The following is a 27,845-nucleotide window of genomic DNA, read 5'->3' as shown; positions in this document are numbered from 1 at the left end:
ATGGGGGCGGAAGTGTCGCGGGGCGCGCGCCGGCGGCGTGGCGGCCGCCCGCTGCTTGCGGCTGTGCGGGCGCTGGCGGCCGGCGCTGCTGGGCCCCCGCGGCGCCGCTTCTTGGCGGCCGCTTCCTCCGTGATGCCCCCGGCCCCGCCGGGCCCCGCGCCGCCCGTCCGAGTCGCCTTCAGCACGGGCCCGCCGTGGCAGCAGCGGAGCGCCGGGGGCCTGGCGGGGGGCGACGCGCTGGAGGGCGGCGGCGGCGAGGGCGGGAGCGGCGGCAGCGGGGAGGACGGCGGCGGGGCCGGGCCCGTCATGACGGCGCTGACGCCGCTGCTCGTCCCGGAGCATTTCCCCAGCGTGCCGCTCATCGCCGTGACCCGCAACCCCGTGTTCCCGCGATTCATCAGGATCATCGAGGTGAGGGGCCGGGGCTCTGACAGAGACCAGGGGCGCTTTTCTCCTCAGAGCCGCGCTCTGTGTCCTCACAGGTTTATTTCAATCGTAGAGGCTTGTGGGGGTAGCAAGGTGTGCAGCCTTCTGCTTTTTAGTGTTTATCTGGAGCATCTTTGTGATGAGGAGAGACTGGGGGAGCTGGGGCTGTTGAGCTGGAGAAGAGCAGCTGAGAGCGATCTGATCAGTGGATCAGCATCTCAGGGTGGGTGTCAGAGGACGGACCAGACTCTGTTCAGTGGTGCCCAGCGCCAGGGTGAGGGGCAACGGGCACAGACTGAAACACAGGAGGCTCCATGTGAACATGAGCAGAAACTTGTTTGCTGGGAGGTGCCAGAGCCTGGCCCAGGCTGCCCAGAGCGGGTGTGGAGTCTCCTGCTCTGAGACATTCCAACCCCCTGGGCCCACCTGTGTGATCTGCTCTGTGACCCTGCGTGAGCAGGGGGGGCTGGGGATTCCGTGATTTCTAACTATACATCCTGACCACATTGGAATGGTGGTTTCTTCTGGGATACGGACTTTGTGTTTCATGGGTGTTGCATCAGAATCACTAACGCTGCATCTAACGGGGAAGGTCAGTGATTCACACAGAAGCTATTTCAGGGTCTGCTGGTTTCTCCGAGTTCTTTTGCTGAAGGTTGAGCAAATGTGTCTTTGGTTCAGCTTCATGGGGTTGTGTCGTAGCACCAAGAACAATATTTGTGAAAACCGCGAGGAGAAAGTACAAATTCAATACAGAGCGATGCTGCTGTGACAGGAGAGGCTGTGAGGGCTGGGGATGGGCATCGCAAAATTTCAGCATGATCTTTCCCCTCTACACCCCATATGTATTTTTAAGAGCCATAAATTTGCTCTTTGCTATGTGACTTGAGCTCATAGGCCACAAATACATATTCCTCCTGAAATGCAAGCATTTTGGAACAAGTACTCATATTTTTGCACCTTACTAGTATTTTATCCATCTGATTTTGGAGTAAATGTAACAAGAACGGAATCAATATTTTCCTGTTCACGTAGTGTTATTGATAATAATATCTGCTGTAGTATTTTTCTGCATGTCCAAATCTAATATGTGCACCTTGTAGTGTCCTTATAGATGTGTTGAGGGAAGGGGAAGGTTATATATTACTATGATCTTTAGGCACATTTTCACACAACACTTTTATGTTCAAGTCATTCGTTTCAATGCATAGATCAACAGTGTCTTCTATTAAAATAATTGTTAAATATTCTCTCTCATTCTGCAAATTAATTCTGCCATTTAATACTTTATTTCCTGACGATGTGAAGGCTCTGCAGTGAATAGAGAATTATTACTTTTCTTCTCTCCGTTAACGCCTGTGACGCTGGCAAGCATCGCTTTGCTAGACATTGTGCCAAATGACAACAGCCGTTGTTGTCCTAGGTGAAAAATAAGAAGCTGGTTGAGCTGCTGAGGAGGAAAGTTCGTCTTGCCCAGCCCTATGCTGGTGTTTTTCTGAAAAAGGATGATAAGTAATTTCTCTTGATCTTTTTGAAAATAAGTTATTTCCATTAATAGGCTGCGTTTATACTAAAAGTTGTGATCTGAAGTTCCCTGCCCTGGATAATGTTACAGAAATTGTGTTTATTATTGCCATTATTATTTGGGAGGGAGATGAACCATCCAGGCGGGTGGGTGATTTGGAAAGGAGCTACGTGGTGGTAACAGTGGGGATAAAGTCGAGGATCTTTGCTCCCGAGTCCAGTTTAAAGTTCTGCAACCAGTGATCGTTTCTGTCCTTTTTAATGTTACCTGCTCTCTCAAGATTCTGAATATCTGCTCCTTTTTCCCCTCAATAGCAATGAATCGGACGTGGTAGAGGATCTGAACGAAATCTACCAAATAGGAACTTTTGTGCAGATTCACGAAATGCAGGACCTTGGAGACAAGTTGCGCATGATCGTCATGGGGCACCGAAGGTGATTTCTTACTTGTCCTTCCACTGCGTCTCACCAGACTTCTTTATAAACAGATATATCCCTTTATTGTTTTCACCACGTATATTCATTTTCATACACAACTTGTGTATAACAACCTTTTGCTTTGTTACAACACATATCCTGATAGAGCTCTGGTGCTCCAGCCCCAATATTCTGGGTAATATTACAGATCCAACAGGTTAACCCCCAAAAGGAAGAGCTAGTGCATGTCATTCTTATATAGATTTTAATTTGATACAAGCAAACACTCATTAAGCTGAAGTATAGTGGTTTCTTTGTCAAGTACAGCAAGGTTCAGAAATGATGAAAAACTTTCTCTGGAACTAATTCAAGCCAGTATTTTTGCTTCAAGAAAAAGAAATGTGATCCAGAACTATAATTATGTCTTGTCTTTATAATCTTGTCCAAGAACCAAACTGAAGAAAATAGGTTTATTGTTGGGAATATAGGTGTAGCTGTATCGTGCCAAGTATTTTGAGCTAAGACAATATAAAATCGTGGTTTTAAATGTGTCAAGTAATGAATTTCCATTTGAAGGGAAAACAAAAGGACAGAAATGTGGTGGGGAGACATTGAGGGTGAGTTTTGCTTTGAAGTGCATTATCAAAGCGCAGTTTTGATTGGATTTTGGAAATTGGCAACTGTTGGTTTTGGTTTCCTTGGAATAGAAATAGTTCCCTGGACCTTGGAAGGGTGGGGGATTCATCTGTATTGATTTGAGACACAGAGCGCTGGTCAGTCACTGGAACCACACGGGACATCGGATGGGAGGAACGTGCTGTATTTACAGGGAAAAAGATAGAAAAGGAAACTCTTTGATTGGCAGCCAAATTAACAAAATGTGGTGTCCTGCAAGTGTGGGTCCTCTCATTTCTAAATCCTTCCTTTTTCTCTCCCCGAACACCTTCTAGACACCTTCTGTAGTTAATCCAGAGCTATTTCCATGCTGCAACCCCACCCTCCAGAAAATGGCTTTGAACTCTATTGACAAGAGTAGTCAAAATTAGTCAAAAGTTGCCAGTGGCAGAGAGTTGGAGTAGTTGGGGAGCTGTTTGTTTTTAAAGATCACATGGAAAATAAGACCTACACCCTGCGCATAACGCAGTGATCGCGTGAGCGGGGAGTCTGCTGCACCACAAGGGTTTTTTGACTCCATATTCACGGCCTAGTAAGACAGATTGGTCAAAGGCTGTTGCGGTTCCTGAGTGTTTGTGTAGCGCTGGTCTCTGGTGGGGAAAGTTTAAGGCAGTGGAGAGGGCAAGACTTTGATCCCGGTCTGGAGAACTGTAGGTCATGCTCTGTACTGCAAACATCTGACATGGGGTTGGATGCACAGCAGGAAAAACTCAGAAAAGCTTAAAAACAGTAACAGGGAAACTGATTTTTTTGGAGGGTGCTCATGCCATGTCCCTTTTAGGGACTAATACTTGATTAATTGGTGTGGAATATACTGTGGGTTTCATCTCTTCCAAAATCATGATCTAGGAAATCTGTGTAACAAACCAAAATTTCAAATCTCTATGTATGGAATGACTTCAAAATCTGTTCTACACATGGTATATAATATTTAGTATTACAGTGGATAGTGCAGCAGATGTGACTTAAAGCCATTATATCCAGAATTAAAGTGCAAGAGCGAACTTGCTTTTCTGGAGAGACAAGAAGAGGGAATGAATCCACATCAGAGTTGTTGGTTCATGCAGCTCCTGAGCTATTAACAATGATGCCTGATTAATTGTTCTGTTCATGTGCTGCAGCATGTGGCTGAGAATTCAGACAGTCTGATGTTATTTAGATTCTTTTAATCCTTAGAAGTCTGGTTTTGTAGTTCTGCAACTGGTTAAACTAATAGAGTTTACGATAAAGGTGCTGTCAGCCGCCCTTGCCCTCTCATTAACCCACTAATTTAGTGGTTAAATTTGTTTGCATGACAACTTACTTACTGTAAATTTATTTAGTAAGTCCTGTCAGTATCTAGCACTCGTTTATTATGTTTTATTCAATCAAGCCTTATTTTGACAAAACAAAGCAAAAGCTAAATCTTGTTGAAACACGTACAATCAGTTACCTTTGTCAAAATTGGAAATTTTAGCTTACTCAAAATATAATTTAGACTTTCCTTTTTATGCGGAAGAGCTGAAATCACATGTAACAGAATTGGTTGTAGCTGGTTTCTTTTGGCTTTCAGGATCCGTATAAAGAAGCAGCTGGAAGCTGAGCCTGAGGAGCCCGAGAACAAGCAGAAGGTTCGAAGGAAACATCAGTTCATGCTTCTCACAGCCACTGCATGAGGGGATTAGATGAAAAGAATTATTTTTCATTGCCACAGCTCAATTTGCTTCAAAACGTTGCTGAATGACGAGGCTGGGCTGTGCTGTGTAATATCCTCCATCAAACTGGGTGACTTGAGTGGTCAACCTGGTCATATTTTCTGGCCAAAACCCAGTTGTTTTGTGTGTGCAGGACCCCAGCCTGTTCCCCTTCTTGCATTTCCTTGTCTGCAGAGCAATAACCGCCCCACCGTGCGGTACCGATCCCACACACCATCACAGCGGGGACCATGGGCTGCATTGCTGTGCTCCCGTGCCGGAGACGTCATGGAATGTCATATTTGTACTGAGGCCTTATTTGTCCTTTTCCAGTCTTTTCCTTGATTAAATCTTTGGTTTGTTTATAGGCTCTTACTGCAGAAATTGTCAAAACAATCCGGGACATCATTGCCTTGAACCCCTTGTACAGGTACGTATCCCACGTGTTCTCACAGATATTTCTATGCCACTTGTCTTTTGTCATAAGGAAGAAGAGAGATTTGCTGGATTGTCAGCTGGAATTTTGGTTTGGGATGCAAACTTTGTCATCCCTGGTTGGAAACAGAGGGGGAGTTTTGAAAAGCTGATGTGTAACTCCGATCTGAGGTAGGATGATAAGTCCTATGGCAGGTGATGTGGGTCTAGGTGAATAAATACTATTACTTATCACTGCAATGAGTATCACAGTTTGATCGTTGTAATATGAGCGCAGTATAGGTCTCTGCATTCTGGCACACAAAAATGTTCTGTAACTGTTAAGAGAGCATTTAATATATTTGGTTCTGTTTATCACACAGAATCCCAGAATGTCAGGGGTTGGAAGGGACCTGGTGAAGTGTTGAGCGTAGCCAGGCTTCAATTTGGCCGTTCCCTTCCCCAAACTGCGGTCAGGCAGGTTCTCCCGCTGCTCCCATGTGCTGTGCGAAGCAGAGATTTGTTACCTCAGGGGCAACACTGATGGTACTTAGGCCACCTCAGTAATTGTGCACAGAAGCCCCATTTATAACAGAACAATGTCATTTTATATAACAAATAGTAAATTCTGAGACATCTTGGGGTTTTGCTTTTATTAAATTGCCTTGTTCCCGAAAAAGAGAAAGGTTTTGAAGTATCTTTGAAGCCAAAGGGGCTTCTTTCCCTAGTAGTGCCCAAGACTTGTGAGTAAACCCCACTATGTGATTTATGATTTTGAATGGTTGATGGTAAGCCTGTTGTTGCACACTTGCAAGCAGAAATCCCCTTTTGAGTACCAGTCTCTTATGTTAATGCCCATTAGGCCCAGCCTTTATACAGCAACAGATTGAGTTGCCTCGTATGGGTCTGGGGCTTTGATTATTGATGTGATTAATTCCACGCAGCGAAGATTCCGCAGTTGTAGCAACGCAAGCGAGGTGGATGATTTTAGGCTACTGAGAAATACCTGTGCAGGTTTGAGCCTTAATCAGTTCTATCGTCCATGTATTGCTGCAGCATTCAGTGCTGTAGGTGGAAGAGATCAAGGCTCATCTTTGCTCAATAACCAGCTTATTACAGGTGAACCACATCTCTGTGCCCACATGCATAGTGATTTCTCCACTGTAAGCGCACGAGCAGTTGAGGTTTCAGTTCTGAGCTCCCATCTTTTGATTTCTCAAGTGCTGAGGGTTATTTGAGGTTTACCCAGTGCAGGAGTGTGAAAAGATATGAGTTTAATTTAGCAAAGAGGAACTGATACGGTGGGAGATTCTCACAGGTAGCTGGGTGAACCAGGGAAGCCGGGAGAAGAACTGGAAGTCTGTCTGCCCGCTTCAGGACAGTGGAGAGAGGCAGACGGGCAGACGGACAGACAGACAGACAGACAGACTGCTTCTCCCGGTGACATGAGTACAGAGCACAAAACCCAGTGTGTAAATAACCAGAGCGAAAAGAGCTGCACCAGCATCCTTCCCCTCGCCCTCCCCAGCTCCTCCGAGGACCAGATCTGTGTACGGTGCCCATTTTGTCATCGTTGCTCCCCTGGTAACGGGGCCGTTTGGTGTTGCTGCAGTTCCCTCTGTTCACCGCGGGCGCTTCCTCCGTTCCGCAGGAGTTCATCGCGGTCAGCCAGCTGCGGGGATCCACCCAGGGCAAGATCCTGTGTTTCTATGGCCCCCCGGGGTTGGCAAAACCAGCATTGCCCGCTCCCTCGCCAGAGCCTTAAACAGAGAGTATTTCCGCTTCAGCGTCGGAGGGATGACCGACGTAGCAGAAATAAAAGGACACAGGTCAGTGTAAACTGAGCGGTTTCTCTGTCCAGCAGTTTTTACGGATGTTCTCAAAATAGGAGCTTCACTGAAGTTGGACAACGTGCTTGATTTTCGTGTGTGTTCTGCCAACCCTTGCGGCCGGGAGCTGGGATGCAGGAGGTGGAAAGGACAGCACAGGGCGGAGTTTGGAACATACCGGATTCGTGTCTCTGAGTGCAGTCGCTCCCTGTTTCTAGGGTTTGCTATGGGGAGATCACTGAAAAGCTGTGAGCCCCCCCAAGAGCATCGCACTGATGCCAAATGCGAATGGTTTCTAATAATCAGGAAGAGCTGCCTGAGGAAAAGCTGGGAAGAGGGATAGTCCCAGGGAGAACACAAGACATGGATACAAAAATCAGTATATCCAGCCCTGCCACAAGTTTATTTCCCTTCCACAAACACCTGAAAATAAAACTAACAGTGTTTTCAAACTAGTAAAAGTAACTGTTCTGGAGCGCGAGGTGAACCTGTGAGGTTCTGCCCTATATGATACAGAACCAGAGAGAAGTGTTTTATTAATACACACTTTTCGGAGTGTTTTTTTGGCGTTCACACCTTTTACCCTCTTCTTTGCTGCTCCATCTACCTGGATGCCAGTTCCGTCTAGCAGAAAAATCGTTTTGCTGGCCGCAGTTTGTTCCTTCGGTATCTTTTGATTTACACTCATCTTCCTTTTTTGTCCCTACCACGTGAGGGAATGAAACGTTCCCTTTGCTAATGTTTCTTTACCCAAGAAACAAGAAGTCACTACTCAAACATCTCTGTTCTCGGCCTTAACTCTTTGCTTCACATTTAAATGTGCCCAACATTCATGTCTGATTGCTAGAAACAGGCTTGATGGGTCTTGGTGCTTAGTGTGGTGATGGAGATGCTTTTGATGGGTGTAGAAGCAATGTAGACTTATTTACCAGTGGGATAAAGCTGTTCCATCAGCTGCATGTTGTGGTGTGCGATGTGTTTGCGCTTTACAATGGTTCCCTAAACAGAGTCTCTGCTAACACAGGAGGACGTATGTTGGAGCAATACCAGGAAAGATCTTCCAGTGCCTGAAGAAAACCAAGACAGAGAATCCACTTATTCTGATCGATGAGGTGATGCACCTGCTCTTTCTTCTAGTTTTTGCTCTTAAAAACATTCTTGACCCCAAAGGGAAAGGTGGAGTAGTAACTCTCCTAAAAATCCCAGGTTTTATATGTTTAAATGAGGCTGGGCTCTCAGTCTTTGGGTGGCAGTGGTACCTTAAACACTTTGTTTTCCTATAACGGACTTCAACTTTAATATTTCAGTTGTGCTGTTCTCGTTGAATTGCAGCTGTTTGGATCGTGAGGATCCTCATGGACATTTAGAGGCTTCAGTAGTTCTCCTGTACCCTACCTACACGTGGGTACATCATTGTGACAAAACCACTATTGCCCACGTGATTATTAGAGTCGCTCTCTCAGCAGATCTAAAGCAAGACTATAAGGAATGAGATGTCTACAGTCAATGTTTTATCTGATTTGAGAATAAATGGGACAGGGCTACCAGCCTGCTGCTGCGTGGAGAAGCGAATAAGGACAGGATTTAATAGCAGGTGTTGAGAACAGACCAAAGGTCTCTCTGGCCCCTGTGTGCCCTGTCTGGGGAAGAGCAACAGCAGGTGTCTTGGAATTATAGAATGGTTTGTGTTGAAGGGACCTTCCCAGCTCCCCCAGTGCCCCCCCTGCCATGAGCAGGGACATCTTCACCAGCTCAGGGTGCTCAGAGCCCCATGCAGCCTGGCCTGGGATGTCTCAGGGATGGTTCATCCACCCCCTCTCTGGGAATGGTGTGGGGGGCCGAGAAACTGCGTGGTGTAAACAATGAATATCTTGATGTGAAAGGTAATGAACCCCACAGGTCAGGGCACTTAAGTGCTGTTGGTGAGGAGCCTTGCCTTGGCCACTGTAGCAAACTGCGTGATGTCCATCTAGTCAATGCTGCTCTTTAGGGGGAAGAAGCAGTGGAGAGCAGCCCTGTTGTGCCCTCTTCTGAGGACGTGAATAATGCTGATAGAGACAACAACCTGGCAGAAGGGGTCAAGGACAGCAAAAAGAGCTTTTTCAAATACATAGCAGATAAAACTAACACCAGAGGCGATGTAGGCCCACTGATGAATGGGGTGGGTGCCCTGGTGACAGAAGATACAGAGAAGGCAGAATTACTGAATGCCTTCTTTGTCTCTGTCTACTCTGCCGGAGGCTGTCCTGGGGAGCCCTGTACCCCTGAGACCCCGGATGAAGCCAGGTCAATGGAGGAGTTTGCTTTAGTCGATGAGGACTGGGTTAGGGATCAATTAAATAGTCTGGACATCCATAAATCCATGGGTCCAGATGGGATGCACCCGCGGGTGCTGAGGGAGCTGGCTGAAGTCATTGCTGGACCGCTCTCCATCATCTTTGCCAAGTCTTGGGAAACGGGAGAGGTGCCCGAGGATTGGAGGAAAGCAAATGTCACTCCATTCTTCAAAACGGCAAGAAGGAGGACCCAGGTAACTATAGACCGGTCAGCCTCACCTCTGTCCCTGGGAAAGTAATGGAATGGCTTGTCCTTGGTGCCATCTCAAGGCATATCAAGGTTAAGAGGGTTATTAGGAGCAGTCAGCATGGCTTTACTAAGGGTAAGTCATGCTTGACCAACCTCATAGCCTTTTATGAGAATGTAACAAGGTGGATGGATGATGGCAGAGCGGTGGATGTGGTCTACCTTGACTTCAGCAAAGCGTTTGACACGGTCTCCCATAGCATCCTAGTTGCTAAGTTGAGGAAGTGTGGTCTGGACAATAGAGTAGTGAGGTGGGTTGCAAACAGGCTTAAGGAGAGAAGCCAGAGAGTTGGAGGCCAGTATCTAGTGGAGTGCCTCAGGGGTCAGTACTGGGGCCAATATTATTCAATATATTCATTAACGATTTAGACGAGGGAATAGAGTGTACTATCAGCAAGTTTGCTGATGACACCAAGCTGGGAGGAGTGGCTGACACGCCAGAGGCTGTGCTGCCATCCAGAGACCTGGACAGGCTGGAGAGTTGGGCGGGGAATAACCTGATGAAATTTAACAAGGGCAAGTGTAGAGTTCTGCATGTGGGCAGGAACAACCCCAGGTTCCAGTATAGGCTGGGGAATGACCTATTAGAAAGCAGTGTAGGGGAAAGGGACCTGGGGGTCCTGCTGGACAACAGGATGACCATGAGCCAGCACCGTGCCCTTGTGGCCACGAAGGCCAATGGCATCCTGGGGTGTATTAGAAGGGGGGTGGTTAGTAGATCGAGAGAGGTTCTCTTTCCCCTCTACTCCGCCCTGGTGAGACCCCATCTGGAGTGTTGTGTCCAGTTCTGGGCCCCTCAGTTCCAGAAGGACAGGGAACTGCTGGAGAGAGTCCAGCGTAGGGCAACAAAGATGACTAAGGGACTGGAGCACCTCCCTTATGAAGAAAGGCTGAGGGAGCTGGGTCTCTTTAGTTTGGAGAAGAGGAGGCTAAGGTGGGACCTTATTAATGTCTATAAGCATATAGAAGGTGAGTGCCATGAGGATGGAGCCAGGCTCTTCTCAGTGGCAAACAATGATAGGACAAGGGGTAATGGGATCAAGCTGGAACACAAGAGGTTCCACTTAAATTTGAGAAGAAACTTCTTCTCAGTGAGGGTCATGGAGCACTGGACCAGGCTGCCCAGGGAGGTTGTGGAGTCTCCTTCTCTGCAGACATTCAAAACCCACCTGGACATGTTCTTGAGTGACCTCATCTGAGACGTTCCTGCTCTGACAGGGGGATTGGACTAGATGATCTTCCAAGGTCCCTTCCAATCCCAAACATACTGTGATACTGTGATTGGCTCCACGCCACAACGGTATATGTGGAACGCTTGCAAGTGTTCTCATCCAAACACTGTCTTTATTGTATTTTGGGTTTTATAATGTCTCAGAGTACAGTGGAATAAATCATTCTGTCCTTGACATTCATCTTCTCTTTTTATTGAAGTACTTAGACCTCTTTGTAAATGATGTGGCCCAAGAATCGTGTGTTTAGTAGTAGATCTACTGAAGGGAGGGTTACGTGACCCACGTTGCTCTCCTTAGCGTGACTTTGCAAGTCATATAATCATAGTACCAGAACATTTCTTGAGCAATTTCTCAGCCCCCTGCTGCTTTTCCTCTGGGTGGTCCTGCTGACATGCAGAGTATTCAAAGTTAACTCATCCTTAATCTCACCTGGTGGGACGGGACAAACACACCAGGATCAGACCCCTCCATTCCTTTGCCCAGCTGTGCTGAACTTCACGAGGGCTCGAGGCAGGTTCCTCCCCACTCTTGCTGGGTGGTGACTCTGTTCCAGGCTGCTGTAGTCACCCTTGCAAACCTGGTCTGTTGCAAACACTCTTTCCCAAAAGGTTTCTGGAAGGATGCAGCCTTTTTGGCCCAAGCAGGAGGAGGAAACAATTCCTGCTGCTTCTGTTTGAATGTGAGCAAACCCCAATGGTGACAGTAGAAGCTGCTGCTCAGCCTTCCAATGGGCACCTCGCCCTGCGTGGGGGACTCAGAACTTGGCAGATTTGCACGATGCTCCTCTCTGGGAGCTCACAGCACTGCAAACCCTCTGCTGTACAGCCCGATGTTGCGACAGGACAAGAGGTGATGGTTCTGAACTAAAGGAGGGAGATTCAGGCCGGACACGAGGAAGGAATTGTTGGCCCTGAGGGTGGTGAGAGCCTGGCCCAGGTTGGCCAGAGAGGTGGTGGATGAACCATCCCTGGAGACACCCCAGGCCAGGCTGGATGGGGCTCTGAGCAACCTGAGCTGGGAAAGTCCCTCCAACCTCTTTTCTCCCCAGTCGATTCCGTTCTTCCCAGCAAAGTGCGAACCAGCCCTGATCTCACAGGTGGTCAGTGCAGTCTGGAGACGTTTTGGTGAATACCAGCAGAATTTTACTGCTTCAGATTTCTGCAAATTCAGCTCACTAAGTACCATGAAGCAAAGAGGAGGGGCTCAAGAGCAGGGGCTCAAGGCTTGGCCATTGTCCTTCATCAGACAAACCAAGGGCTTTCTCAGCATCAGAGCTGCTGCACTTTGCCTTTGCCTGATGCAATCACTGCCTCCAATTATCTGCTCTAACGAGTCCCTGGGGAGGCTTTGTCAGTAACAGCCCTCAGTGGGGCCCATTAATGCTTCAAGGTACTTTGGAGTTTGCTTCTGACTTGGACTTCTTGAGCAGACTCTTCAGTCTGTGCTTGGTACCTGAGGTTCATGGACTCAGCACCAAATACGCCATGGGGCTCATTAAAACACAGAAAGCCCTAAGGAGTGATGTTTCTTTCCCTAATTTCCTTCAAATCTTCAGACTTGTAGAACTAACGGGAGAGGTTTCAATGGGACATTTGCTGATGAAGATTTCAAAGACGATTTCATAAAGAAGGTTTTTTCTTTCCAGGGTATTTTCTGTCATTTTTCAGTGTATGGAAGAAGTGACAGCAGCATTCTACACTGGACATTGATCCCGAGGGTCTCCTGAAGACATCTGGACAGGCAGGAGAACGGGCCCTTGAGGCTGGACACTGTATGGACAACCTGGCTCCTCACCCCCACCCCCAGTCTGCCGGTTCCCTCATTGGCCACCAGAGATGGCATCACTTTTCCTACATCAGACTTCTCCACCGAGCTCTGCAGGAGATGCTGCAGCTCCTGCGCACCAGCTCCACCTGCTCTCCTGTGTGAGCACTGCACAGTTTCATAAAGAGCAAAACACTTTCCTCCGCTGTGTGTGTAAGCTGGATCTGATGAGATCCACCATCCACAAGGGACATGCACACAAGAACTGGTTTAGACAGAGAGATAGGACAGGATAGAAATAAAGAGCACACCCGATACAGCATCATAGATACAGCATCTCAGATACAGCATCCTAGATACGGCATCCTAGATACGGCATCCCAGATACAGCATCCTAGATACGGCATACCAGATGCAGCATCCTACATACGGCATCCCAGATACAATATGTCACATACAGTATCCCAGATACAACCTCCTAGGTACAGCATCCCAGATAGAGTATCCAAGATACAGTATCCCAGATATGGCATCCTAGACACAGCATCCCAGATACATCATCACAGATACAGTATCCCAGATAGAGCATCCCAGGTACAGCATCATACATACAATATCCGAGATTCAGCATACTAGACACAGAGTCATAGATACAGCATCCAAGATACACCATCCCAGGTACAGCATACTAGATACAGCATCCAAGATACAGCATGCCAGATACAGCATCCCGGATACAGTATGCCAGACACAGCATCCTTGATACAGCATCCCAGATACATCATGCTAGATACTGCATCCCAGATACGGCATCACAGGTATAGCATCCCAGATTCAGCAGCCTAGATACAGCATCCTAGATAAAGCATCCTAGATACAGTACCCAGATACACCATTGCAGATACAGCATCGCAGACAGAGCATACTAGATACAGTATACTAGATACAGTTTGTCAGATACAGCATCCCAGATACAGTATCCTAGATACAGCATCCCAGATAAAATATACCAGATACAGCTTCCTAGATACAGAATCCCAGATACAGTATGCCAGATACAGCATCCCATATAAAACATCCAAGATACAGCATCTTAGATACAGTATCCCGGATACATCATCCTAGATAGAGCATCCCAGATACAGCATTCCAGATACAGTATCGCATATACAGCATCCAAGATACAATATCCCAGATAGAGCATCCCAGATAAAGAATCCCACACACAGCATCCTAGATAGAGTATCGTAGATAGACCATTCCAGAAACACCACCCTAGATACACCATCCCTGATACAGCATCCTAGATATATCATGCTAGATACAGCATCCCAGATACAGCATCCAAGATACATCATCCAAGATACAGCATCCCAGATACATCATCCTAGATATAGCATCCAAGATACAGCATCCTAAATACAGCATCCTAGATACATCATCCCAGATAGAGCATCCCAGATACAGCATCTCAGATACAGTAGCCCAAATACAGCATCCCAGATAGAGCACCCAAATACAGCATTCAAGATACAGCATACCAGATACAGTATCCCAGATCCAGCACCCATATACAGCATTCAGGACACAGCATACCAGATACAGTATCCCAGATACAGCATCCTAGATAGAGCATCCCAGTTACAGTATTCCACATACAGCATCCCGAATTCAGCATCCTAGATACAGCACCCAAGATAAAGCATCCCAGATACAGCATCCTAAATACAGCATCCTAGATACATCATCCCAGATAGAGCATCCCAGATACAGCATCTCAGATACAGCAGCCCAAATACAGCATCCCAGATAGAGCACCCAGATACAGCATTCAAGATACAGCATACCAGATACAGTATCCCAGATACAGCATCCCAGATAGACCATCCCAGATACAGTATCCCAGATACAGTATCGCAGATACAGTATCCTAGACACAGCATCCCAGATACGGCATCGCAGATACAGTATCCAGATACACTATCCCAGATACAGTATCCAAGATACAGCATCGCAGATACAGTATCCAAGATAGAGCATCCGAGATACAGCATCCTAGATACAGCATCCCAGATAAAATATACCAGATACAGCTTCCTAGATACAGAATCCCAGATACAGTATCGCAGATACAGCATCCCAGATAAAACATCCAAGATACAGCATCTTAGATATAGTATCCCGGATACATCATCCTAGATAGAGCATCCCAGATACAGCATTCCAGATACAGTATCCCATATACAGCATCCAAGATACAATATCCCAGATAGAGCATCCCAGATAAAGAATCCCATACAGAGCATCCTAGATAGAGTATCCTAGATAGACCATTCCAGAAACACCACCCTAGATACACCATCCCTGATACAGCATGCTAGATATATCATGCTAGATACAGCATCCCAGATACAGCATCCAAGATACATCATCCAAGATACAGCATCCCAGATACATCATCCTAGATATAGCATCCAAGATACAGCATCCTAGATACAGCATCCCAGATACAGCATCCAAGATACATCATCCAAGATACAGCATCCCAGATACATCATCCTAGATATAGCATCCAAGATACAGCATCCTAGATACAGCATCCCAGATACAGCATCCCAGATACATCATCCTAGACACAGCATCCTAGATACATCATCCCAGATACAGCATCCCAGATACAGCATCCCAGATACAGCATCTCAGATACAGCATCTCAGATACAGCAGCCCAGATACAGAATCCCGAATAGAGCACCCAGATACAGCATTCAAGATACACCATACCAGATACAGTATCCCAGATACAGAATCCCAGATACAGTATCCTAGATACAGCATCCTAGATACAGTATGCTATATACAGTATACCATATACAACATCCCAGATACGGCATTCTAGTTACAGCATCCCACATAGAACATCCTAGATACAGCATCCTAGATACAGTATCCCAGATACAGCATCCTAGGTACAGCATCCCATATAGAGTATCCAAGATACAGCATCCTATATACAGCATCCCAAATACAGCATCATAGATACAGTATGCCACATACAGCATCCTAGATACAGCAGCCCAGATACAGCATCCCAGATAGAGCACCCCGATAGAGCATTCAAGATACAGCATACCAGATACAGTGTCCCAGATACAGCATACTTGATAGAGCATCCCAGATACAGTATCCCCGATACAGTATCCTAGATACAGCATCCCAGATACAGCATCGCAGATAAAGTATCCCAGATACGCTATCCCAGATACAGTATCCAAGATACAGCATCCCAGATACAGCATCCCAGATACAGCATTCCAGATACAGTATCCCAGATACAGTATCCCAGATACAGTCCCAGATACAGCATCCCAGATACAGCTGGGATGCTGTAACTAGTATGCTGTATGTGGGATGGTGTATCTGGGATGCTGTATCTGGGATACTGTATCTGGGATTCTGTATCTAGGATGCTTATTCTCGGATCCAGTATCTTGGATGCTGTATCTAAAATGCTGTATCTGAGATGCTGCTTCTAGGATGCTGTATCTGGGATACTGTATCTAGAATGCGGTATCTGGGACGCTGTATCTGAGATACTGTATCTAGGATACTGTATCAGGGATACTGTATCTGGGACACTGTATCTGGGATGCTCTATCAAGTATGCTGTCTCTTGTATACTGTATTTAGTATTCTTTATCTGCCATGCTGTATCTGTGTGCTCTATCTAGGATGCTGCATCTAGGATGCAGTATCTAGGATGCTGTATCTGGGATGCTGTATCTAGGAGGCTGTACTGGGGATGCTGTACGTGGAGTGCTGTATCTGGAATTCAGTATCTAGCATGATGTATCTGGGATGCTGTATCAAGGATGCTGTATGTGGGATGCTGTATCTCCAATGCTATATCCGGGATGCTGTATCTGGGATACTGTATCCCAGATACAGAATCCTAGGTACAGCATCCCAGGTAGAGTATCCAAGATACAGCATCCCAGATGCAGCATTGCAGATACAGCATCATAGATACAGTATCCCACATACAGCATACTAGATACAGCATCCCAGATACAGCATCCTGGATACAGCATGCCAGATTCAGCATCCTAGACACATCAACCAAGATACAGCATCCAAAATACAGCATCCAGATACAGTATCCCGGATAAAGCATCCTAGATACATCATCCTAGATCCAGCACCCTATATACAACATCCTAGATACAGCATGCCAAATAGAGCATCCCATATACAGGACCCAGATACAGCATCCCAGATTCAGCATCCTAGATACAGCATCCCAAATACAGCATCCTAGATACAGCATCCCACATACAGCATCCCAGATATAGCATCCTAGATAAAGTATCCTAGATACAGTATCCCAGATACAATATCCCAGATACAGCATCCTAGATACAGCATCTCAGATACAGTATCCCAGATTCCATATCCCAGATACAACATCCTAGATACAGTATCCTAGATAGAGCATCCTAGTTACAGCATCCTAGATCCCATATCCGAGATACAACATCCTATATACAGTATCCTTGATACAGCATTCTAGTTACAGCATCCCAGATTCAGCATACTAGATACAGCAGGCAAGATAAAGCATCCCAGCTAGAGCATCCTGGCTACAGCATCCTAGATACATCACCCTAGATACAGCATCCCAGATACAGTGTCCTAGGTACAGCATCCCTGACAAAGCATCCTAGATACATCATTCAAGATACAGCATCCCAGATACAGCATCCCAGATATAGCATCCTAGATGCAGCATCCCAGATAGAGCATCCCAGATACAGCATCCTAGATGCAGTATACCAGATACAGTATCCCAGATAGAGCATCCCGGATACAGCATCCCAGATACAGTATCCCAGATTCCATATCCCAGATACAACATCCTAAATACACTACCCTAGATACAGCATCCTAGTTACTGCATCACAGATTCAACATACTAGATACAGCAGCCAAGATAAAGCATCCCAGATACAGCACCCCAGATACAGTCTCCTTGATACAGTATACGAGATAGAGCATGCCAGTTACAGCCTCCTAGATACGGCATCCCAGATAGAGTATCTTAGATACATGATCCCAGACACAGCATCCCAGATACAGCATCCAAGATACAGCATCCCAGATACAGCATCCTAGATGCAGCATCCCAGATACAGTATCTCAGATACAGCATCCCGGACACAGCATTTCAGATACAGCATCCCAGATACAGCATCCTTGATACAGCATCCCAGATACATCATGCTAGATACTGCATCCAGATACAGCACCCCATGTACAGCATCCCCGGTACAGCCTCCTAGATACAGCATCCCAGATTCAGCATCTTAGATACAGCATCCCAGATACAGCATCCTAGATACTGCATCCTAGATGCAGCATCCTAGATAAAGCACACAGATACAGCATCACAGATAAAGAATACTAAATACAGTATCCCAGATACAACATCCCAGAGAGCGCATGCTACATACCGTATCCTAGATACAGTATCTCAGATACAGCGTCCCAGATACCGCATTCGAGATACAGTATCGCGGATACAGCATCCTAGAAACAGCATACTAGATACAGCATCCCGGATACAGCATCCCAGATACAGCATTTTAGATACAGCATGCACGATACTAGATCCCAGAATAAGCATCCTAGATACAGAATCCCAGATACAGTATCCCAGATACAGCATCCCAGATACAGCATCCCACATACAGCATACTAGTTACAGCATCCCAGATTCAGCATACTAGATACAGCATCCCAGACTTAGCATACTATATACAGCATCCAAGATACAACATCCCAGATACAGTATCCCAGATACAGCATCCCAGATACGGCATCCCAGGTTCAGCATCCTCGATACAGCATCCCAGATACATCACCCTAGATACAACATCCTAGATACAGTATCGTAGATACAGTATCCTAGATACAGCACCCAGATATAGCAACCCAGATAAAGCATACAAAATACAGCATCCAAGATACAGCATCCTAGACAGAGCATCCTAGATACAGCATCCCAGATAAGGTATACCAGATAGAGCATCCTACATCCAGCATCCTACATACAGCATCTAAGATATAGCATGCCAGATAGAGCATACTACATACAGCATACCAGATACAGCATCCTACATACAGCATCCTAGATACAGTATCCCAGATAGAGTATCCTAGATACAGCATCCTAGATACAGCATCCCAGAAACAGCATCCTAGATACAGCATCCTAGGTACAGCATCACAGATAAAGTATCCCAGATACAGCATCCCAGCTACAGCATCCCAGATAGAGCATCCTAGATACAGTATCCCAGATAGAGCATCCCAGATACAGCATTCCAGACACAGCATCCTAGATACAGCATCCTAGATACATCATCCCAGATACAGTATCCCAGATACAGCATCCTAGATACAGCATCCCAGATATACCATTCCAGATTCAGAATACTAGATAGACCATCCAAGATACAGCATCCCAGACACAGCATCCTAGATACTGCATTCCATGATACAGTATCCCAGACACAGCATCCTAGACACAGCATCCCTGATACAGCATCCTAGATACAGTAGCCTAGATACAGCCTCCCAGATAGAGCATCCCAGATACAGCATCCTACATACAGTATCCTAGATATGGCATCCCTGATACAGCATCGTACATACAGCATCTTAGATATAGCATCCCATATACAACAACCTAGATACAGGATCCCAGTTACAGTATCCTGAATACAGCATCCCAGATACATCATGCTAGATACTGCATCCCAGAGAAGGCATCCCAAATACAGTATCCCAGATAGAGCATCCCAAATACAGCATCCCAGATACAGCATAATAGATACAGCATCCTAGATACAGCATCCCAGATACAGCATCCCAGATACAGCATCCTAGATACAGCATGCCAGGTGCAGTATCCCAAATAGAGCATCCCAGATATAGCATCACAGATACAGAATCCTAGATACAGCATCCTAGATACAGTATCCTAGATAAAGTATCCCAGATACATCATCCCAGATACAGCATGCTTGATACAGCATCCCAGATACAGCATCAAATACACAGCTTCCCAGATACAGAATCCCAGACAGAGCATCGTAGATACAGTATCCTAGAATCAGTATCCCAGATGCAGGACCCTAGATACAGCATTCCAGATACAGCATCCCAGATACAGCATCGCAGATACTTCATCCCAGATACGGCATCCCAGGTACAGCATCCCAGATACAGCAGCGTAGATACAGTATCTCAGTTACAGCATCTCAGATACAGTATCCTACATACAGCATCCCAGACAGAGCATACTAGATACAGTATCCTTGATACAGTTTCTCAGATAAAGCATCCCAGATACAGTATCGTACATACAGCATACGAGATACAGTATCACAGATACAATATACCAGATACAGCTTCCTAGATACAGAATCCCAGATACAGTATCCCAGATACAGCATCCCAGATAAAACATCCAAGATACAGCATCTTAGATACAGTATCCTGGATACATCATCCTAGATAGAGCATCCCAGATACAGCATCCAAGATACAGCATCCCAGACACAGCATCCCATATACAGCATCCTAGATAAAGTATCCCAGATATAGCATCCCAGATAAAGAATCCCACACACAGCATCCTAGATAGAGCATCCTAGATAGAGCATGCCAGAAAAACCACCCTAGATACACCATCCCTGATACAGCATCTTAGATATATCATCCTAGATACATCAACCCAGATACATCATCCTTGATATACAATCCAAGATACAGCATCCTAGATACAGCATCCCTAATACAGCATCCCAGATACAGCATCGCAGATACAGCATACCAGATACAGCATCCCAGATACAGCACCCAGCTACAGCATTCAGGACACAGCATACCAGATACAGCATCCCAGATACAGCATCCGATTTACAGCATCCCAGATACAGCATCCTAGATACAGTATGCTAGATACAGTATCCCAGATACAGCATCTCAGATATAGCATACCAGATAGAGAATCCCAGATACAGCATCCTAGATAGAGCATCCAAGATACAGTATCCCAGATACAGTATCCCAGATACAGTATCCAAGATACAGCATCCCAGATACAGCATCCCAGCTACAGCATCCCAGATACAGCATTCCAGATACAGTATCCCAGATACAGTATCCCAGATACAGTCCCAGATACAGCATCCCAGATACAGCTGGGATGCTGTAACTAGTATGCTGTATGTGGGATGGTGTATCTGGGATGCTGTATCTGGGATACTGTATCTGGGATGCTGTATCTGGGATACTGTATCTGGGATTCTGTATCTAGGATGCTTATTCTCGGATCCAGTATCTTGGATGCTGTATCTAAAATGCTGCATCTGGGATGCTGTATCTGAGATGCTGCTTCTAGGATGCTGTATCTGGGATACTGTATCTAGGATGCGGTATCTGGGACGCTGTATCTGAGATACTGTATCTAGGATACTGTACCGGGGTTACTGTATCTGGGATACTGTATCTGGGATGCTCTATCAAGTATGCTGTCTCTTGTATACTGTATTTAGTATGCTTTATCTGCCATGCTGTATCTGTGTGCTCTATCTAGGATGCTGCATCTAGGATGCAGTATCTAGGATGCTGTATCTGGGATGCTGTATCTAGGAGGCTGTACCGGGGATGCTGTACGTGGAGTGCTGTATCTGGAATTCAGTATCTAGCATGATGTATCTGGGATGCTGTATCAAGGATGCTGTATGTGGGATGCTGTATCTCCAATGCTATATCCGGGATGCTGTATCTGGGATACTGTATCCCAGATACAGAATCCTAGGTACAGCATCCCAGGTAGAGTATCCAACATACAGCATCCCAGATACAGCATTGCAGATACAGCATCATAGACACAGTATCCCACATACAGCATACTAGATACAGCATCCCAGATACAGCATCCTTGATACAGCATGCCAGATTCAGCATCCTAGACACATCAACCAAGATACAGCATCCAAAATACAGCATCCTAGATACAGCATCCCAGATTCAGCATACTAGAAACAGCATTCAAGATACAGCATCCCAGATACAGCATCCTACATACAGTATGCCAGATACAGCACCCCAGATACAGCATCCTTGATACAGCATCCCAGATACAGCATCCTAGTTACAGGAACCTAGATACAGCATCCCAGATATACTATCCCAGATACAGCATCCCCGATACAGCATCCTAGATACAGCATCCCACATTCAGCATACTAGATACAGCATCCAAGATACAGCAGACCAGACACAGCATCCTAGATACAGTATCCAAGATATAGCATTCCAGACACAGCATCTTAGATACAGCATCAAAGATACAGCATCCCAGATACAGCATCCCAGATACAACATCCTAGATACAGCATTCCAGATACTATATCTCAGATACAGCATCCTAGATACAGCATCCCGGACACAGATCCTAGATACAGCATCCCACATACAGCATCCAAGATATAGCATCCCAGACACAGCATCCTACATACAGTATCCCAGATACAGCACCCCAGATACAGCATCCTTGATACAGCATCCCAGATACAGCATCCTAGATACAGCATCCCACATTCAGCATACTAGATACAGCATCCAAGATACAGCATCCCAGATACAGCATCCTAGGTGCGGCATCCCAGAGACAGTATCCCAATACATCATCAAAGTATCACAGTATCACTGTATCACAGTATGTTTGGGATTGGAAGGGACCTCAAAAGATCATCTAGTCCAATCCCCCTGCTGGAGCAGGAATGCCCAGGTGAGGTCGCACAGGAACATGTCCAGGTGGGTTTTGAATGTCTGCAGAGAAGGAGACTCCACAACCTCCCTGGGCAGCCTGGTCCAGTGCTCCATCACCCTCATTGAGAAGAAGTTTCTTCTCAAATTTAAGTGCAACCTCTTGTGTTCCAGCTTGATTCCCTTACCCCTTGTCCTATCATTGTTTGCCACTGAGAAGAGCCTGGCTCCATCCTCGTGGCACTCACCCTTTATATATTTATAAACATTAATAAGGTCCCCCCTCAGTCTCCTCTTCTCCAAACTAAAGAGACCCAGCTCCCTCAGCCTTTCTTCATAAGGGAGGTGCTCCAGTCCCTTAGTCATCTTTGTTGCCCTACGCTGGACTCTCTCCAGCAGTTCCCTGCCCTTCCGGAACTGAGGGGCCCAGAACTGGACACAACACTCCAGATGGGGTCTCACCAGGGCGGAGTAGAGGGGAAGGAGAACCTCTCTTGCTCTACTAACCACCCCCCTTCTAATACACCCCAGGATGCCATTGGCCTTCCTGGCCACAAGGGCACGGTGCTGGCTCATGGTCATCCTGCTGTCCACCAGGACCCCCAGGTCCCTTTCCCCTACACTGCTCTCTAATATGTAATTTCCCAACCTATACTGGAACCTGGGGTTGTTCCTGCCCAGATGCAGGACTCTACGCTTGCCCTTGTTAAATTTCATCAGGTTTTTCCCCGCCCAACTCTGCAGCCTGTCCAGGTCTCTGGTTGGCAGCACAGCTTCCAGTGTCAGCCACTCCTCCCAGCTTGGTGTCATCAGCAAACTTGCTGATAGTACACTCTATGCCCTCGTCTAAATAGTTAATGAATATATTGAATAATATTGGCCCCAGTACTGACCCCTGAGGCACTCCACCAGATACTGGCCTCCAACTAGACTCTGCACCATAGACTACCACTCTCTGCCTTCTCTCCTTAAGCCAGTTTGCAACCCACCTCACTACTCTATTGTCTAGACCACACCTCCTCAACTTAGCTGTGAGGATGCTGTGGGAGACTGTGTCCAAGGCTTTCCTGAAGTCAAGGTAGACCACATCCACCGCTCTGCCATCCACCTTGTTACATTCTCATAAAAGGCTATGAGGTTGGGCAAGCATGACTTACCCTTGGTAAAGCCGTGCTGACTGCTCCTAATAACCCTCTTAACCTTGATATGCCTTGAGATGGCACCAAGGATAAGCTGTTCCATTACTTTCCCAGGGACAGAGGTGAGGCTGACCGGTCTATAGTTACCCGGGTCCTCCTTCTTGCCCTTTTTGAAGACTGGAGTGACATTTGCTTTCCTCCAATCCTCGGGCACCTCTCCCGTTTCCCAAGACTTGGCAAAGATGATGGAGAGCGGCCCAGCAATGACTTCAGCCAGCTCCCTCAGCACCCGCGGGTGCATCCCATCTGGAACCATGGATTTATGGATGTCCAGACTATTTAATTGCTCCCTAACCCAGTCCTCATCGACTAAAGCAAACTCCTCCATTGACCTGGCTTCATCCGGGGTCTCAGGGGTACAGGGCTCCCCAGGACAGCCTCCGGCAGAGTAGACAGAGACAAAGAAGGCATTCAGTAATTCTGCCTTCTCTGTATCTTCTGCCACCAGGGCACCCACCCCATTCATCAGTGGGCCTACATTGCCTCTGGTATTAGTTTTATCTGCTATGTATTTGAAAACGTTCTTTTTGCTGTCCTTGACCCCTCTCGCTAGCTGTAATTCTAAGGAGGCCAATTTCTTCCCCAAGGGGCTGTGGGGCATTGGAACAGGCTGCCCAGGGCAGTGCTGGAGTCACCATCCCTGCAGTGTTGGTCAGACGGACTTGAGGTTCTCAGGACATGGGGCAGTGCCAGGACTGGGTTATGGTTGGACTTGATGATCTTGAGTGTCTCGTCCAACCAAAATGATTCTGTGATTCTGTTCTACAGTTCTCTTGTTGCCTGCTTGAGCTTTTTCACCCCCTGCTATAATCAGGTCACACCAGGGTTGGACACGAGGAGCTGTGAAACCTGCGTTTCGGTGCTGGACGATTGTTGGTGATGAGTACAGCGCTTGGGTCGCCAGAGCTGTCCCTTCCGCAGCACTCAAGCAGTTTGGAGGAATCCAGTCCTCAAGAACTCGCTGGGAAAGGCCAAGCCAGGAAAAAGGAAAGGTTGATTGCAGGAAAGGATGAAATATATATGCAGGGAGCACTAAGTCAGAAAAGGCTTCCCACGGATGCGCGAGCGAGACGCCCTGGAGCTGTGCAGCACTGTGCGAGGAGGACCCCCAATCCAATGCACCCAATTCCTGGCTAAACCTGAATAGCAATAAACATCTATCAAATGCTCAGGCCTGTACAAGGATTGTTGTGGTCCCATTTCTTCTTCAATCACTAAAAGTTTCGGGCGGATGCTGCAGCACTGGGGGGAGATGCAGGGTCTGGTCTGATTGAAGCGGTTTTGGCCGGGGATCCGGTGTGTGCAGGGAGGTGGAATCACTGCGAAACGGCAGCTGGTTTGGGGGGTGAGACCAAAATCCACGGAGTGGGAGATGGGGCTGCAAGAAGCATCTTGTAATGATGCTTCCAGACTGATTGTGGAGGATGGGAGCAGGACACAGGGACGTGACCAGCGACGGCTCCTTCCTGCTGGGAGCCCTCGGGACGGGGAAGGTGTAGCCTCAGCCTCTCCCTCTGCATCCTTTTTTGCTCCCCTGCATTGTGCCAGTCGTGCAGGGGTGGCTGGACCAGCCTGAGCCTCTTCCTTCAGATCCCAAGTCTCAGGGCCCAAACAAGGGGGTTATTTCCCCCTGAGGGGCTCAGCAGCACCTCCTGACCCTGAGCAAGAGGTGGTGGGTGAACCATCCCTGAGACATCGCAGGCCAGGCTGGACGGGGCTCTGAGCAAGCTGAGCTGGTGAAGATGTCCCTGCTCATGGCAGGGGGGGCACTGGGGAGCTGGGAAGGTCTCAACCCAAATCATTCTATGATTTTCTGCTTAACAGCAGCAGTTCACGGCCGTGCCAGTACCACTGCTGTGCCGGGTGCCAGTAGCTCTGTCTCTGCCCCTCCACCTGCTCTGGGGTCACCGCAGGCCAGCCCAGCTGCTCCTGGTCTCAGCTGGGGCTGTTTAAGCCCTGACAGGTCTCACCTGGAGCCTGGTGGGTCCATAAGCACCCACCTGGGCTCTTTGTGGGCAGCTCCCCTTATAAACCAGCAGCCTGCTTGTCCTGAGGGCTTTTTCTTTCGTTCTTTCTTTGTTTTTGCTCTTCTTTTTCACTTTGTCTTTCAGGAACCTCATTTGGAGGTGGGGAGGGTTGGGCTTTGCTACTTATGGGTCTCTAGGATGTAGTATCAGGATTTTCTACCCTTCCCAGCACTGCCAAGCAGGTAAGGACACAGCAATGAGCTGCCTCTGCTCCCCCATGGCTGGACTGGGCTCGGGGGCTCTGCAGTCAGGAGGTGTCCCAGCCCTGTCCTCCTCCTGTTTGCTGTCCCAGATGAAGGACGATGTCGTCACGTAGCTCTGGAGTGGGCTCTGATAGCGCAAAGAAACTCTGTCCTGGCACTGAACGTCCGTGCGTCCTGGAGCCGCTCGCTCGCCCTGCTCAGCCGTGAGGGCTTCGGCAAGGGCTTCAGCGGGTACGTGGCTGTTGGGATGTGCACGGGGTCTCACCTCGTGTTTGTCCCCAAGGGAACGTGTCTCTTCTCTGGGATGGGTTTAGATTCACAGTCTCAGCACCGGGAGCCTCGCAGGGCGCAGGCTGCTGTTCCCCTGTGTTCAGGGCAGAGCTGGTGTCCCTGGTGTCCCTGCTGCCTTCATGGCAGAGACTGGGCAGTGCTGACATCCCAAAGGCCACCAGCGCACACCTGTGTCCCTGCTGCTCTGCCAGGAGCTTCTGCAACATGAGTGATGCCTTGGGGGCTGATCTGTTGGACCGCAGCTGCTCCATCCCTGACCCACAGCTGGTCTGGAGGATCTTGTCCCAGGTGGAGTTCTACCTTTCCGATGAGAACTTGGCCAAGGATGCTTTCCTGCTGAAACACATCCAGAAGAACAAGATGGGCTTCATCAGCATCAAACTGCTGACGTCCTTCAAGAGGGTACGTGGCCCCTGGTGCCGGCCAGCGGGGCTGGGAAGTGGCCTTCATGTGGTGGGTGTTTGTGTGTCTGGCTGTTCTCTGTCTGCTTCTGCTGGGGTGTATGGGGAGGTCCAGGTTGCCATTTCCACAGCCCACTGGGAACGTTCTCCTGCAAACCCCAAAGATGCTCATGTGGCATGGGGACGTTTTTTTGCTGTGGTTTCAGGTTGATGGGGTCGCAGCCTGCCCGGACGGCAGGCTTAGGGTGGTCCCTGCCTGAGACGCTCATGGGGATGTGGTGACCCCTGTCTCTTCCACAGGTGAAATACCTGACGTGCGACTGGCGGCTCACGCTCTACGCCCTGCGGTTCTCGGAGCTGCTGGAAGTGAATGAGGAGGGCACCAAAGTGCGGCGGCGTGTCCCCATCCACGAGTCCCTGCTCAGCATCCTCCCCAGCAAACTGCTGCTGGCCTGGGAGCTGCTGCCCCGCGAGCAGGACGCACCGTTGCCGCTGCAGAAGAACTTCCTGGAGACCATCACGGGGATGTTCAGCCCCTTCGGCGCCATCGCCTCCATCTGCATCCTGCGCCCGGGCCGCAAGCTGCCCTCGGCTGTGCGCAAATACGGGTCGCGCTTCCCCGAGCTGCTGAGCCGCTGCTGCGCGCTGGTGGAGTACGAGAGCCTGGAGAGCGCCCGCAGAGCCCTGGAGGAGCTCGGCCACCCGGGTGGCCAGAGCATCAGGGTGGTCCAGCTCAGCGGGAAGGGCTCCAAGAAGAAACCGGAGGCGGTGGAGGAGCTGGTGGATCAGCTGGGTTTGAAAGTGCAGGCGACAGCCGCGACGTTCCCCTATGGCCTCGGGGGCTCCCTGCTCGGCAGCACTTGGGAGCTGAACGGTGCCTCGGCATTGCCGTCGCTCCTCCTGAACAAGGAGCCCTCGGAACCCACCTGGCCCAGCAGCGATTTCAATCCCAGCGACTGGAGCGACACCTTCACCGGATCGCTCCTCTCCAGTGACCTCTTCCCTCCCTTCGACGCCAACGTGGGCACCGGCAGCTGCTCCAGCCCCGAGAGCCCCCGCGGTGCCTGGGGCAGTGGGGCACCCGCCTGGGCCCCCTTGTCTGGCAGCTCCTCTCGGGATCCCAAACCCCGCCCCGGGATCCCCCCGGCAACAACCAGTGTGTCCGAGTTCCTCGGGCTCTGCAAGGGGGTCCTGCACCTGCCCCACGGCCACAATGGCACCAGCGGCTTCTCCAGCAGCATCGGGAGGGGAGAGCTTGTCCTGCAGCGCTGAGGCCTCTCTACATTTGGGTTTTGGGATTCTTTTTTTTTCTCCTTTTCTCTGTGCCCCCCCCCAGAGCTGTGGTGGG

At 48.1% G+C, this 27,845-nt stretch overlaps 1 protein-coding gene across 1 annotated transcript; it reads left to right on the top strand.

Annotated features, from left to right (window-relative positions):
• On the top strand, positions 1 to 27,769 carry LOC309452334 (uncharacterized protein; the record flags this gene model as incomplete). Its single annotated transcript, XM_082076975.1, has 9 exons — positions 1 to 411; positions 1,850 to 1,938; positions 2,266 to 2,385; positions 4,595 to 4,652; positions 5,084 to 5,145; positions 25,687 to 25,784; positions 25,895 to 26,036; positions 26,288 to 26,498; positions 26,798 to 27,769. 9 exons carry the CDS (start codon positions 1 to 3, stop codon positions 27,767 to 27,769), a joined length of 2,163 nt encoding a protein of 720 aa, XP_081933101.1.
• Positions 27,770 to 27,845: the final 76 nt, after the last annotated feature.

The sequence above is a fragment of the Streptopelia decaocto genome (genome assembly GCF_964273445.1).
Source record: "Streptopelia decaocto genome assembly, contig: HAP1_SCAFFOLD_30, whole genome shotgun sequence".
NCBI lineage: Eukaryota > Metazoa > Chordata > Aves > Columbiformes > Columbidae > Streptopelia > Streptopelia decaocto.
The sequence above is the reverse complement of the archived record's forward strand: the minus strand, read 5'-3'. Positions and strand labels throughout refer to the sequence as shown.